At 39.9% G+C, this 14057-nt stretch overlaps 1 protein-coding gene across 2 annotated transcripts in view; it reads left to right on the top strand.

The window, feature by feature from the left end:
- Nucleotides 1-14057, top strand: part of PACSIN2 (protein kinase C and casein kinase substrate in neurons 2) — a 127699-nt gene that overhangs the window by 54792 nt on the left and 58850 nt on the right. For both annotated transcript variants that reach the window (XM_060258504.1, XM_060258503.1), the window contains exon 3: nucleotides 8190-8346. In XM_060258504.1, the coding sequence (XP_060114487.1) occupies nucleotides 8190-8346 (157 nt within the window). The remainder of the gene's footprint in view (nucleotides 1-8189; nucleotides 8347-14057) is intronic.

The raw sequence follows: 14057 nt of genomic DNA, 5'->3' as shown, positions 1-14057 counted from the left end.
TACAGGACTATGGTATGAGATAACTCTTGTTTGAATTTCTGTCTCAACTAGATCTTTGATCAGATTTGTAGAAAGCCAGCACATATCGATTCTTGACCATGTTTGGTGGCTAAGAGAATAGTAAGTGAAATCTTTAGAACTGGCTATCTTGTTCTCCATATATCAACCAAATCCAATTCTTCTGCTAGTTTCCAAAAACTTATTGGCAATTGGAGACTTTTACTTCTAGTCTGTTTATGCGTTTTTTTTGTCCATTTGTCTGTCAGAAACTGCATTAAAATCTCCTATTAGACAATATTCTACGTATTCCAAATTTGATAGTTTGAGACGTAAGTCTTGAAAGAATTTCTCTTGTTGATCATTTAGGGCATAAATATTTGCCAATATTTTTTTTTATTGTCCACTGTAATTTCCACTAATAAAATTCTTCCATCTTTAGAGGCATACTGCAATTGTGGGTTGAATTTGTCCTAAATGTATATTGCCACTCCCCTTTTCTTTTTGTTCATATCTATTGCTGTAAATAAGCTACCAAGTTTTTTATTTTTCAGAAGATGTTGGTCTTTAGTTAAAATATGGGTTTCTTGCAAACAAATTATGCCCATTTCCATTTTTGTCAAATATCTAAAAGTCTTCCTCCTTTTGGCAGGAGGGTTGAGTCCATTCACATTAATAGTAACTATTGAAGCCATTATGGATTTTGCTTATCACTATCTTTTTTATCTTTCTTGGTCTGCTGTCTTGTCGGATATCTCCTTGGTTCATTTGGATTCTCTTCACCAGAGCTTTCTTCCTCCTCTTCATCCTCCTCCTTTTCCTTGCCTTCTTTTTCCTTCACTCTATCCAGAAAATTCTGAGCTTTGAAGATGGAATTTATCCTGTACCTGTTCTCCTGGTAAGTGAAAAGAAGGCCTTCTGGCATTAACCATGTATAGGGTATTTCTCTTCCTTTCAGGAAATCTGTTAATGCTTGGTATTCTCTCCTCTTTTGTCTTACTGGCCAAGGTACCTCTCTTAGAATTTTTACCATGTTTCCAGCTATCATCATAGGTTTGTCTCTTGCTTGCTTCAAAATGTCATCTCTGGTCCTCTTTCTTATAAGCTTCAAGTGGACTTCGCTGGGTAGTTTGTTTCGTCTTGTATAACTTGATGGTACTCGTCTAACTTGATCAAACTCTTCTTTCATCCTTTGAGGAGTCACCTGTAAAATTTCAGCCAAGGCTTCACTTAATATTTTCTGCAAATCTTCAGTTTTCTCTTCTGGTATGTTTTGAAACCTCAACATATAGGCAGCTCTATCTACTTCCAACTGCAAAACTCTAGATTCATGTATGTTCTGTTCTTTTTCCAGTTGTTCCACCTTTTGTGTATTATCTGTCACCTGGCCATCTAGTACTTTTAGTACTAGATCTAGTACATCTAGTACTCCACCAGGCAATGCCATTATTATGGAATGGTTTTAAAAGAAAACAGCCTTCTAGCTTCTATCAACAATTTGTCATACCCAAAACAATAGTAAGACTAATAATAAGCGAAGACTTTTTAGCAAAACACGCTTAATATTACATAGCCAAAACAGTTCAATTCACTATGACAAAAACAATTCATAGCAAGTCTTCTACCAATGACAGTTCAATTGAAATCCAAGTCACTACGGGATCTTCCAACTGCTTCAAGGTATGAATTTGTAATCCAGGGCCGAATGCCCTATTTATAATCCAGGAATGAGATCAAAAATTAAAAATTAAACAAATAATCCAAGAGAAAAATAAGACCAGGCACTCCCAAAGGAAAAAGCAAAAAATAACAAAAATAAGGAAAACTTGATAAGCCAAGAAAGGAAGGGTGAAAAAAATAAATCCAAAGCCAAAAATATTCAAACCATTTAAAAAAAAAAATCAAACCATGTGAGCAGAAAGGAAAAAAAAAAGGTAAGAACAAAATTAAGGTAAGAACAAAAAAAAGGTAAGAACAAAATTATATCCCGCCCTACCCCACCGAGCCCGCCTCGGTGGGGTAGGGCGGGATATAAATCGAATTAAATAAATAAATAAAATAAAAAATAAAAGGTTATATCCATAACATCCAATGTCAAGGAATTATAATCCACTTTAAAAATTGGCAGAAATATTCTTCTTTCAACCAAGGATCCTATTATATTTTATAGGTCAATATATGATGCCCACTAAAATTTAAAGGTCAAGTTGGAGCTCATATAAATTCATTCAGAGCACTTCAGTTTAAGCTTCAAATTGCTTTTTAAGCCAGCTGTCCTTCACATCCATATATGCTTACAAACAACTTTCCCAAAGTCAAAACTTTTTCCCCAGAAGGGAGTTTAAAACAAATCAATTAAATTCAGCCATCAAGTTTCTTCTACATTTAAGGACTGGCGTGATTCTCCTCACGCAGGTATTATAGATTTCACCAAGATAGGCAGAAACTCTTAGAAGCCTTGAAGGAGAAGGAGAAAGAGTCCCCCCCCCCCCCCCCCCCGCTTCTCAATCTTTTGCCTCCACTTGAATTCTGCTTCAACCCCGGTTCTCCATTTCCCTGCTTGTCAAGAGAAATGTCTTAAAAGTCAGCAGTAAGAAGAAAGAACACTCACAGACATAATAGTAGAGATGCAGCTTGTCTTGCTATTGCAGAGTTGCTTAGATCAACAACAAACTCTTATTTATGGCACTTTACACCTATGACATCAGTCTGCTTTTATCATTGTTGTTTCAGCCCAGTTAACAACACCCATAAAAGCAAATGTCAACAGACATGCATTTAAAAACCTAGCAGAATAGCACTATCTAAAATGCAATAAGTAATATTAAATATAATCTAAACAGCTTTTCAGGAGAGTAATTAAAGTGCACTTGCCCAGAAAGTTTTATATGCCCAGGTATCTATAAAGTGCCTGTGCTTTGAGGATACCATACCATACCATACCAAACCTTTAATGGCATAATAGATTCAGATAAAAATACACAGAATATTAAAATTTAAACATTGGAGATAAAATCAAGATAAAACCGAGCTTACAGATGCATTCAAACATGGTCAGAATTAAATTTAAGGATGTCAGCCAGAAATTTTGCCACAGCCTCACTAACCACCCCCTCAGTATCACTCAATAAATAATAACAGGGTGGCAGAATAGACAAATCTGGAGAAAAAGAAAGCTTGCCAAATAAATCTTTACGGAGGTTATGGTATAAAGAACAATCAAGCAATATATGCTGGATTGAGTCAGGGGTATTTGCTCCACAGGAGCAAAGTCTGTCGGCTAAAGGGACTCGCTGATATCTCCCTTGTAAAACTTTGGAGGGAAACGCGTTTAGTCTAGCCAACATAAATGCCCTGCGATGACTTGGAGTGGTTAGGTCTGATAGATAATTGGGCATTTTGCCACAAAAAGCATAAAGACCTAAGGAAGCTGGAGAGCAAATATAAGGGTCAGTTGGCCGTAATTTCGTATCCTCCGATTCCCATAGTCTCAGTTTAATACATCTGAAGATATATGACTCATCAGCGGTAGAAAAATCATCTACCTCTAACCCCAATTGATTGAGTTTAGACAGAAGCACTGCTGTCCAGGATGAAATATATGGGTCTCTTTTCATACAATCAAGAAGGCTGTTGGGATCTGTTCTAAAATGAATTTTGAGCCAGAATTTAAACACTGCAATCCAGGCTTTTGTCTCCACCAAAGACTGACCCACTTCAGAGCAGAGAGCAAAGTAGGACACACATTTTGGCAAACCAAGAATTTGTCTAAAGAATGAGGCTTGAATGCCCTCCACTTTCCTGGTAAAAGCTGAGATCCAAATAGGGATACCATAGAGGATTTGGGCAAGCGTTTTGGCTTTGAACACTTTAATAGCTGCTGGAACTAATTGGTTGCCCCTTGCAAAGAAAAACTGTTTAATTTGAGCAGCTGAACATTTAGCCAAGTTGACGGTGTTGTTACGATGTGAAACCCAGCTTAACTTGTGGTTAAAAGTGATCCCCAAGTATTTAAAAATTTTTGTTTGCTCGATTGTTGAATTGCCAATAAACCATCTCTGTGGGCGCCAGCAGTTTGAAAAGACAACTACTTTAGATTTGGTGTAATTGATAGTAAGTGAATTACAATTACAGTAGTCATAAAAGGCATTCAAATACCTTTGCAGGCCCACTCTTGTACAAGAGAGGATGGTAGTGTCATCGGCATAAAGTAATAAGGGGACCGCTCGGCCTGCAAGTTTAGGCGGATGACCGTTGACAGGGTTCAAAAATTGTGCCAGGTCAGTTAAAAATAGATTTAAAAGATGCGGGGCCATCTTTTTAATCTACAATACGTAACCCAATCTAAGGTACCTATCTTTCAACCAAATGGCACAGCCAAAACAAAGTACTACCTCAACCACTATATGACCGATCAGCAGATATAAAATTATGGTGCTTCTAAATAACATACCAAGAAATATAAAATAACTCTTCAAGCAGTGATCCACCCAAGAATTTTGGGATTTCCCTTTTCTTCAAGCAGGTCATCAAACTAGTACAGGGAATAGCCCATATGTGAATTAATGTCTATATGTAAATGAATGTAGTACTTACTCTCTAAGAGAGAATTATATTCAGTCTTTTAAAAAATATGCTGTTGATATAAAGATAATGTAAATAGCATTCGTTTGTGCATTTTTCCTTGTTATCTGAAGTACCCACTAGAAACCAATACAAAGTCCAAAGTACAGTCCTTATCAGAGGGCATTGTGAGAGAATGGTGCCTGTGACATGGCTGTTGGCTGCTGTCTGAGATTAAAGAGACTCCCTCCTGGAACAGGATACCCCCTTCAGTTGTACGGTTATTGTAGCACTTTAGGCCTCCCTAGCTTCCACTTTGATAGGGATGTGGGGGGGGGGGGGAGAGAGAAATAGAGCAAATTATAGCTCTGTGAAAGCAAGGGCAAGCCCTCTTGCCAGCATTCCTGCTTCCTCTTTGTCAGGTGTCATTGGGTACTGATGGCCCTGAGTATCAAAACCACGAGTGATCTCTCCCAGCCAGTTTGGTGTAGTGGTTAAGTGTGCGGACTCTTATCTGGGAGAACCGGGTTTGATTCCCCACTCCTCCACTTGCACCTGCTGGAATGGCCTTGGGTCAGCCATAGCTCTGGCAGAGGTTGTCCTTGAAAGGGCAGCTGCTGTGAGAGCCCTCTCCAGCCCCACCCACCTCACAGGGTGTCTGTTGTGGGGGAGGAAGGGAAAGGAGATTGTGAGCCGCTCTGAGACTCTTCGGAGTGGAGGGCGGGATATAAATCCAATATCTTCATCTACCTCACAGGGTGTCTGTTGTGGGGGAGGAAAGTAAAGGAGATTGTGAGCCGCTCTGAGACTCTTCGGAGTGGAGGGCGGGATATAAATCCAATATCTTCTTCAATATCTTCTTCCCAGGCACTTTGCATTAAAATTGAAAAGCGTGGGTGATAAAACAAACCTGTGGAACCCTATAAGACAAATCCCACATTGCTAACAGATCATCATCAACACACCCATCCTTTTTCTTCCAGTCCATGAGGAACCAATCCTATGTGCACCCTGTAATACCAACGCCTGTTTCGCAGGACATCAAATAGAATAACGTACATTTGAAGGTTTCTGATAAATCCAGCAGCAGTCACATAGCCCTTAGAGTCAAAAGAAGGTCTGCTAAAGGCACCAGTGACAAATTTATAATAAAATATCAAGGCTTTGTTAATCTACTACTTGCGAAGTTTCAGTAGCCGGGATGGACAGAGGTTAAGAGAACATGAGTGCCTTGATAGCACTCAAAAGTCCTGTCAACATCCATCAGGGAAACCCACTCTAAATAATCAATAAACAATACACTGTACACTTCTGCTACCTGAACTGTATTTACAATCAGTGTCCTAAAAAGACAAGAACACTCTAAAAAGACTTTCCTTGTTAAGCCTTTCTCTTGGGAGTTTCACCGGATCAGACTGTCAGTTACTCCACAGATAGTTACGTTTCAGCTAAGGTTGAGAGGAAACTCCTGCACAGATGGCCTTTTTAGAAAATAGATGTTTTCCAAATGCTATTTCCATTCTTCTCCTCCCTCTCCCCATGCAACATGTGAAGCCACTACTGTGGAGAAAAAGATATCGGTATCTCTTATACATGCAAAGGTCCTGGGGTTTGTATGTGTGTATCCCATTGATTTCGAGTGATTGTTTTCTGTAACAGAAAGGCCCAGCCTATCATTAATACAGGCTTGCCCTCCCTCTTAAGTTCTGAAATAATCACATTCATACTCGTACTTTTCTTTGAAGATCAGTGTTTGTGACTTTCACATGGAATCCCAGGGAATTCCTTAGAGAGGTGGCACAGAAATGCACTAAATAAATAAAGAGCCCTAATATTTACAACTTTAATTAAAAATAAAGGAAAACACAAAGCTGCTTAAAGGTTAGTTCACTTTTAAAACACGGTTCTAGGCCAAGAGCTTCCTCTCTTTAATCTATATATCTAATTCCCAAGCATGCCCCCCATCTGTGGATTTAGATATCCACAAATAAGGGATATGCTTGGGAATGTCCCCTTCTGCAAACTTGGGTGATTGCCTAGATTTGCAGAAAAACCTGAAAACTTTAAAAAAGATACACTGGGGAGGTTTTAAATCCCCCCCCCCAAAAAAAAATAAAAAATATTGTCCATGCATGTGCAGACAATGTTCTTACCAGCTCAGAAGGAACTGTTCCAACCATGCCCAGTGGTAGATGTTAGCAGCCACACCAAGTCCAGCAATGGCAGATGAGGCTGGAAGCTGCAATGGACATGGCTGTAGCGGTGGAGGACACCAGTAGCCACACCAAGTTCAGACGCATCGGCAAAGGAGGCCAGAAGTCACTTAAGACCCAGCTAAGTTGGGCTCAATAGTTGGTGTGGGGGTTGGAGCTGTGCTGAGGATTTGAGATCCCTCCATGAGTTCCTCGCCCCAAAACTGTTAGGATATGGGGAATTGGAAACAATGCGGGGAGGCATTTCTCCCCCCCCCCCTTCAAGTACTGTAGGTCCAAAGCCACTGATGGGGAGGATTGGAGATCAGGAGCTATGCAGCTCTTAACTTCTGAGGCTTCTGTGTGTATGAGTGAGAGAGTAGCCTTGGTGACTGAGAGCCATGCAGCTCGCAATCTGCAAGGCCATTGACAGGTGGGGAGGCTTGGAGATCGTGAGTTGACCTTCAAGGCCTGTGTGTGTGTGAGAGAGAGAGAGAGAGGGAGAGGGGAGGGCAAACCAGACAGCTATCAACCTCTGAGGCCACAAATGTGTATGGAGGAGGCTTAGAGTTTAGGAGCTCAGCTACAGGAGAGCCAGTCTGGGCATAGAACAGCTTTCCACCCTGAGCTACCGCGACAGATTAATAGGTTGAAATATAAGGGAATGGATAGAAGGGGGATAGGGGGGTAGGTTGACAGATCAGGGGATGGGGTCAATTGATGGAGAAAGATGGGCAGCAAATGAGATGGGGTAGGTTGACAGATCAGGTGAGGGGTAGATTAATGGTGAATGGTTTGGTGCAAAAGAGATGAGAGTAAGTTGACAGGTAAGGGGAGGGGTATAGAGAAAGGTGGGGGCAAAAGAGATGGGGGGTGGTTGATAGATCAGGGTGAAAGATGTTCAGAGGGGGTGAAAGAGATGAGGAGATAGGCTGACAGCCGGAGAGGGGGAGATTGATGGAGAAAAAATGTGGATAGGCTGATAGATATTGGAAGGGGGTGAAAAAGAGTTGAAAGATTGTTAGAATAGGGGGAAACAAAGACAGGGAAGGAATGCATCCTTGCTGCAAGTTTCTTGCAGGTCCCCACTTGTTAAGTCGATTTCCCAGAGTAGTAATTCTTCTCCACCCTTTGCTGTCTGATGATGTAACAAAAAGACTATCTGTCATCTATGTAAGAGTGTTCTTGACATTCTGATGTTTGAAACTGTGGTATTAAAAGCCAGATTGCAGGATTTGATTTGTCAAGTGGTAAGGATAGGAACACTTCTTGAAGTTCAAGTTAAATTTTTATAAGTAAAAGTGTAATGCATCTTACTGAATTTAAGGTTTCTCCACCAATTCTGCTGTTACTTTTAAAAACCCCAACAAAAAACAGATGTTGGTATTGGTTTGGCTTTTGACCTTGATGGTTTCTCTACACGTATTACTCTTTTAGGTTGGGAATTATAAGCGGACCGTGAAACGCATTGAAGACGCTCATCGACTGTGCAGTGATCTTATGAATTTCATTCATGAGCGTGCAAGAATAGAGAAGGCCTATGCTCAGCAGCTAACAGAATGGGCAAAAAGGTGGAAGCAATTTGTAGAGAAAGGTAAGTAGAACTTGCATGTATATTGTGATTTTTCACAATAGAAACCTGCTTATTTTAGGCAGATTAATTGATTGCTTGGAAGCATTAAAGAGGCCCAAGAAGCCCGTTTTGTTTGCTTGTTAAAATATTTGTACCCTGTGTTTCCCTTGTAGGTCACTTCCATTTACAATGCCAAGATTAAAAACACAAAGAGGAGGGGAGAATGGTATCCACCTTGTCTTTTGAGTCCCATTTTGTATTCAGTTTGAATTCATTTACAGTAATAATAAGACCCTGGCAATGAAAAGTATAATCAAGTATATCTGCCTTCTAACCCTCCCCAAATGGCCTAGAAGCTGATTTGTAGGAAGGCTTAAAACTAAAAGACTTTAAAGGGTTGGGAAATAAAATGATCATAGTTTTATAGAGTGGTAAAGCAGCAGTACTGCAGTCCTAAGCTCTGCTCATGACCTGAGTTCGATCCTGGCGGGAGCTGGGTTCAGGTAGCTGACTCAAGGTTGACTCAGCCTTCCATCCTTCTGAGGTCAGCCTGCTGGGGGTAAAAGTGTAGATGACTGGGGAAGGCAATGTCAAATTGAATCTGTGTCTCCAATATTTTTTGTAAAAGTTCATGCACCATCTTCCAATAGTCTTTCACCACCTCACAGGTCCACCACATATGATAAAACGACCCTACATGTTTCATACATTTCTAACAATTATTAGACACGTTAGAGTACATTTTAGAAAGTTTCTGAGGAATTACATACCACCTATAGAACATTTTATACAAATTTTCTTTAAAAGCTACTGACTTGGTTAATTTAATATTAGATTTCCAGAGCATCTCCCATTCCTCTAGCATAATATTACGGCCCACTGAACCATACAATCTTTTACAGTCTCATCTTGCATTTTCATCTGTAATAAATGTGAATATAATTTTGAAATCAATTTCTCTTGAGGTCCCAAAAGGATTTTATCAAACAAGTATTGTTCTCTGTTGAAGCCTTATCTTTGGCATGTCTGGATTCTGCTTGTGTTCTCGTCCACCAACTCATTCTAATACCATCCTCAAGTTCTTCTTTTGTTTTCAGAAGATTATCTTTTTTCAACAGTTCTTCATACTTATAAATCTGATTTGGATTTAAAAGATTTGGTGGTGTAAATCTTCCACTGGAGACACCCAACTTGGGATTTTCTGGTGAATTCTGGGTTTTAACCATATCCAAGTGTGGTACAAAGATTTCCGAAACCAGTGATTCTTAAAATAGAAATGTCCTTCTAGCCTTTTATACCACAAATACACATGCCAACCCAACGGAAGATCATGTCCTTCTAACAGTAACTGTCTTCTGTTATTCAGTAAAACCCAGGCTCTCAGCCAGAGTAGGAATGAAGCTCTATAATACAATTGCCAATCAGGTAGACCCAAGCCTGCCCTTGTTTTAGAATCTTGTAGCAGTTTTAGTTTAATTCTTGTTTTTTTCTTTCACCAAATAAATTCAGAAATCATTTTTTTCAATTCTTGAAAAAACACATTGGTCAAAAGCACCGGTATAGCTTGAAATAAGAACAGCAATCTTGGCAGAATATTCATTTTTATCAAGGCTATTCTTCCCATTAATGAAATAGTCAAGTCTTGCCATTTTTCCAAATCTTTTTAAATCTCTTTAAGAAGTTTATCACAGTTGTCTATCTTTAGATTGCTACATTTATTTGAAATGTATATGCCCAAATATTTCACTTTTTTCTCATAAGAAAATCCTGATTTTTGTTGGAGTAAGTGAATTGAGTCTGTTATATTTTTGGCCAAAAACTTCATTTTTGCATAATTTATCTTCAGGCCAGCCAAATAGCCAAACTGCTCAATTTTATTTGTCAGGGAGTCGATTGAGTCTAGTGGCTGTTCCAAAATAAAGACCACGTCATCTGCAAATGCTCTCAATTTATATTGTTCGCCCTTGATCACTGCCCTTTTAATATTTGGGCCTTCTCTTATTTGGGTATTCAGTATCTCCAAACATAAAATAAATAAGCGTGGTGATAAAGAACAGCCTTGTCTTGTACTTTTCTGAATAGAAATCGAGTCTGATAGTTCACCATCACCTTTGCTGATTGAAGAGAATATATTGACTGTATTGCCCTTAAAAAAGATTCACCACATTCCATCCCCTTCAGTTGCTGTATCATGAATTGCCAACAGACGTTGTCAAAGGCCTTCTCTGCCATCTAGGCATATTAATGCCAACTGTTTCTCCAGGTGGTTCTCATAATATTCAATTATATTACATATTGTTCCAACGTTATCTTTCAAATATCTTCTAGGAAGAAATCCTGCTTGGTCTTGATGTATGATAACCAACAGAACTTTTTAAAATCGTTGTGCCAATATTGAGGCAAAAATTTTATAGTGCACATTCAAGCAGAGAGATTGGTCTAAAGTTCTTTATGTCTTTCAAATCTACACCCTTTTTTGGAATTAAAGATATTATTGCTTCTTGCCATGAATTTGGAATTTCCGCTTCTTTTTGTACCATTTCTATGAGTTGTTTAAATGGTTTCGATAGACAATCTTCAAATGCTTTATAATATTCCGCTAGAAGGCCATCTGGACCCAGTGATTTAGCATTCTTTTGCGTCTCTATTGCGTCTCCTAGTTCTCTTATTGTTATTGATTCATTTAAGATTTTCCGTTGTTCCTCTGAAAATTTATTCAAATTATGCTTAAGATATTTTTCTAAGTCTTCCCCTTGAATTTGTTTAGTGCCATATATTTTTTTTATAAAATTTTTCCACAATTTGACTTATTTCCTGTCTTTGAAATTTCTCTTTATTATTTTCATCCTTCAGTACTGTTATTATTCTTTTAGCACTTTCCTTTCTCAGTTTATACACTATCTTCCTGGTTTATTAGCAAATTCGAAGTAATTTTGTTTGGCATATCTTAACTTTTTCTCCACTTCTTCTGCCAGCAGTAAATTAAGTTGATGTTGTATTTTTTAATCTTTTCTTGAAACTCCTGTTTAGCTGGTTGTGTCTTTAAGTTCCTTTCCGCTTTTTCTGCCTGTGTCATTCATTTTTGGAAGTTTTCAGCCTTCTCTTTCTTTTTCTTGGCATTAAATCTGATTGCGAGCCCTCTAAAGTATGCTTTAGCTGTATCCCATACAATTTGAATCTTGACATCTTGAGTTAGGTTCTGTTTAAAAAAAGATTCCATTTCTATGTCGGTTTCTTGTAGGAAAGTTTTGTCTTTCAAAATCTGAGTCTTCAACTTCCACGACCTTCTCATTTGGGGCCCCTTAAGCTTTATGGTTACTGGATTGTGATCTGAAATCACTCTTGGCTGGATTTCTACCTCAACTAAATCTTTAATCAAATCTGTTGATAGCCAACACATATCAATTCTTGACCATGACTGGTGACTAGCAGAATAATACATGAAGTCTCTGGATTTTGCGTATCTTGTTCGCCACGCATCTACTAAGTCCAGTTCTTCAGCTAGTCTCAGAAAACTTGTTGGTAGCTGTAAACCTTTGGTTTTAGTGTGCTTATGTGTTTTTTTGTCAAGTTGTCTATCGAAAACCGCATTGAAATCCCATTTAGGCAACACTCTGAATATTCCAAATTCATCAGCTTGAGATGCAAATCCTTAAAAAATGTTTCTTGGTGAGCATTTGGCACATAAATATTAGCCAGTAAATTTTTTTTGTTTTCAATGGTAATATCTATTAGTAGAATCCTCCTATCTTCTGAGGCTAATCATAATTGCGGATTAAATTTATCCTTAAGTTACCAGGCCTCTTCTCTTCTTATTGGAGTCTGTTGCTACAAATACATTGCCAGATTTTTTATTTTTCAAAAGATATTGGTCCTTTGCCAAAATATGGATTTCTTGTAAGCAAATTACCGTATTTTTCGGTCCATAAGGCGCTCCGGACCATAGGACGCACCTTCCTCCTGGGGGGGGGGGGCGATCCGCTGCCTCCACCTCCGATCCCGGCGCTTCCCCCACGCCTGCCTTCCTGGCTCCAGCTCTGCTTCCAGCAAGCGCTGGGATTGCTCCATGCTGCTCCCACCGCAAACCCACGCTTCGCGAGCGCCGGCTGTGGAGGGGGCAGCGTGCTTCCTCCGTGCCTGTCTGCCTGGCTCCAGCTCTGACGCTTACAGCAAGCGCCAGGATCGCTCCCTCTGCCCTCCAATCCCGGCGCTTGCTTTAAGCATCAAAGCTGGAGCCAGGCAGACAGGCACGGAGGAAGCACGCTGCCCCCTCTGCAGCCGGCGCTTGCGAAGCGCTGGGTTTGCGGTGGGGGCAGCGTGGAGCGATCCCAGCGCTTGCTGGAAGCAGAGCTGGAGCCAGGCAGGCAGGCGCAGGGGAAGCGCCAGGATCAGAGGCAGAGGCAGCGGATCCTCCCCCCCGGAGGAAGGTACGTCCTATCGTCCCTTCGCTCCATAAGACGCACACACTTTCCCCCCCACTTTTTTTTTGGGGGGGGAAGTGCGTCTTATGGTCCGAAAAATACGGTATATCGACCTCAAGTTTAGCCACATATTTGAAAGTCTTTCTCCTTTTCATAGGAGAATTAATTCCATTTACATTGATGGAAATTAACGACGCCATTATGAGTTTTTCCTATCGCTATCTTTCTTACTCTAGAGCCTTGTTGAGTACTTCTTTGCCCTGTTTGAGTCTTCCTCCTCTGAGATTTCCTCTTCTTCCTCCTCCTCTTCCTCCTTTTTCTTCCCCTCCTTCTTCTTGATTTTCTCCAAAAAGTTTTCAGCTTTAGAAATGGAAGTAATTCTGTATCTGTTACCTTCATACGTAAAGAGAAGGCCTTCTGGCATTCACCAAGTATATGGTATTTCTCTTTTTCTTAAAAAGTTCATCACGGTTTGATATTCTCTTCTGTCTTACTGGCCATGGAATATTTCTCAAAATATTGACCGTATTTCCTGCAATCACCACCGTTTTGTCTCTTGTTTGCCGCAGAATATTATCTCTAGTCTTCTTTTTTTTGTGAGTTTCAAATGTATTTCGCTAGGCAATTTAATCCTCCTCGTAAAACTTGACGGCACCCTCTTCATTTCGTCCATCTCCTCTTCTATTTTCTCTGGTGGCGCTTGTAAAATTTCTGCCAGCGACTGACTTAACGTTTTCTGCAAGTCTTCAGATTTTTCCTCTGGAACATTTTGAAATCTCAGCATATAGGCTGCTCTATCAATTTCTAATTGAAGGAATCTAGTGTCAAATAACTTCAGGTCTTTTTCCAGCTGCTCCACCTTTTGAGTATTGTCCGTCACTTAGGTGTCTAGAGCTTTTTAAAGCTTTATTGGTCTATTCTGCTTGCTTTCTGTTCTCTTGTAATTCTTGTTTGATCTCTGTCATTTGCTCTCCTATGTTGTCCACCTTATAGCATTGGAGAAAGTTCAGAAAAGGGCAACTAGAATGATTAAAGGGCTGGAACACCTTCCCTATGAAGAAAGGTTGAAACGCTTAGGGCTCTTTAGCTTGGAGAAACGTCGACTGAGGGGTGACATGATAGAGGCTTACAAGATAATGCATGGGATGGAGAAAGTAGAGAAAGAAGTACTTTTCTCCCTTTCTCACAATACAAGAACTCGTGGGCATTCGATGAAATTGCTGAGCAGACAGGTTAAAACGGATAAAAGGAAGTACTTCTTCACCCAAAGGGTGATTAACATGTGGAATTCACTGCCACAGGAGGTGGTGG

Source organism: Heteronotia binoei, chromosome 17 (assembly GCF_032191835.1).
Source record: "Heteronotia binoei isolate CCM8104 ecotype False Entrance Well chromosome 17, APGP_CSIRO_Hbin_v1, whole genome shotgun sequence".
In the NCBI taxonomy this organism is placed as follows: Eukaryota; Metazoa; Chordata; class Lepidosauria; order Squamata; family Gekkonidae; genus Heteronotia; species Heteronotia binoei.
Note: the sequence above shows the minus strand (reverse complement) of the source record. Positions and strands in the feature narration are given on the sequence as shown.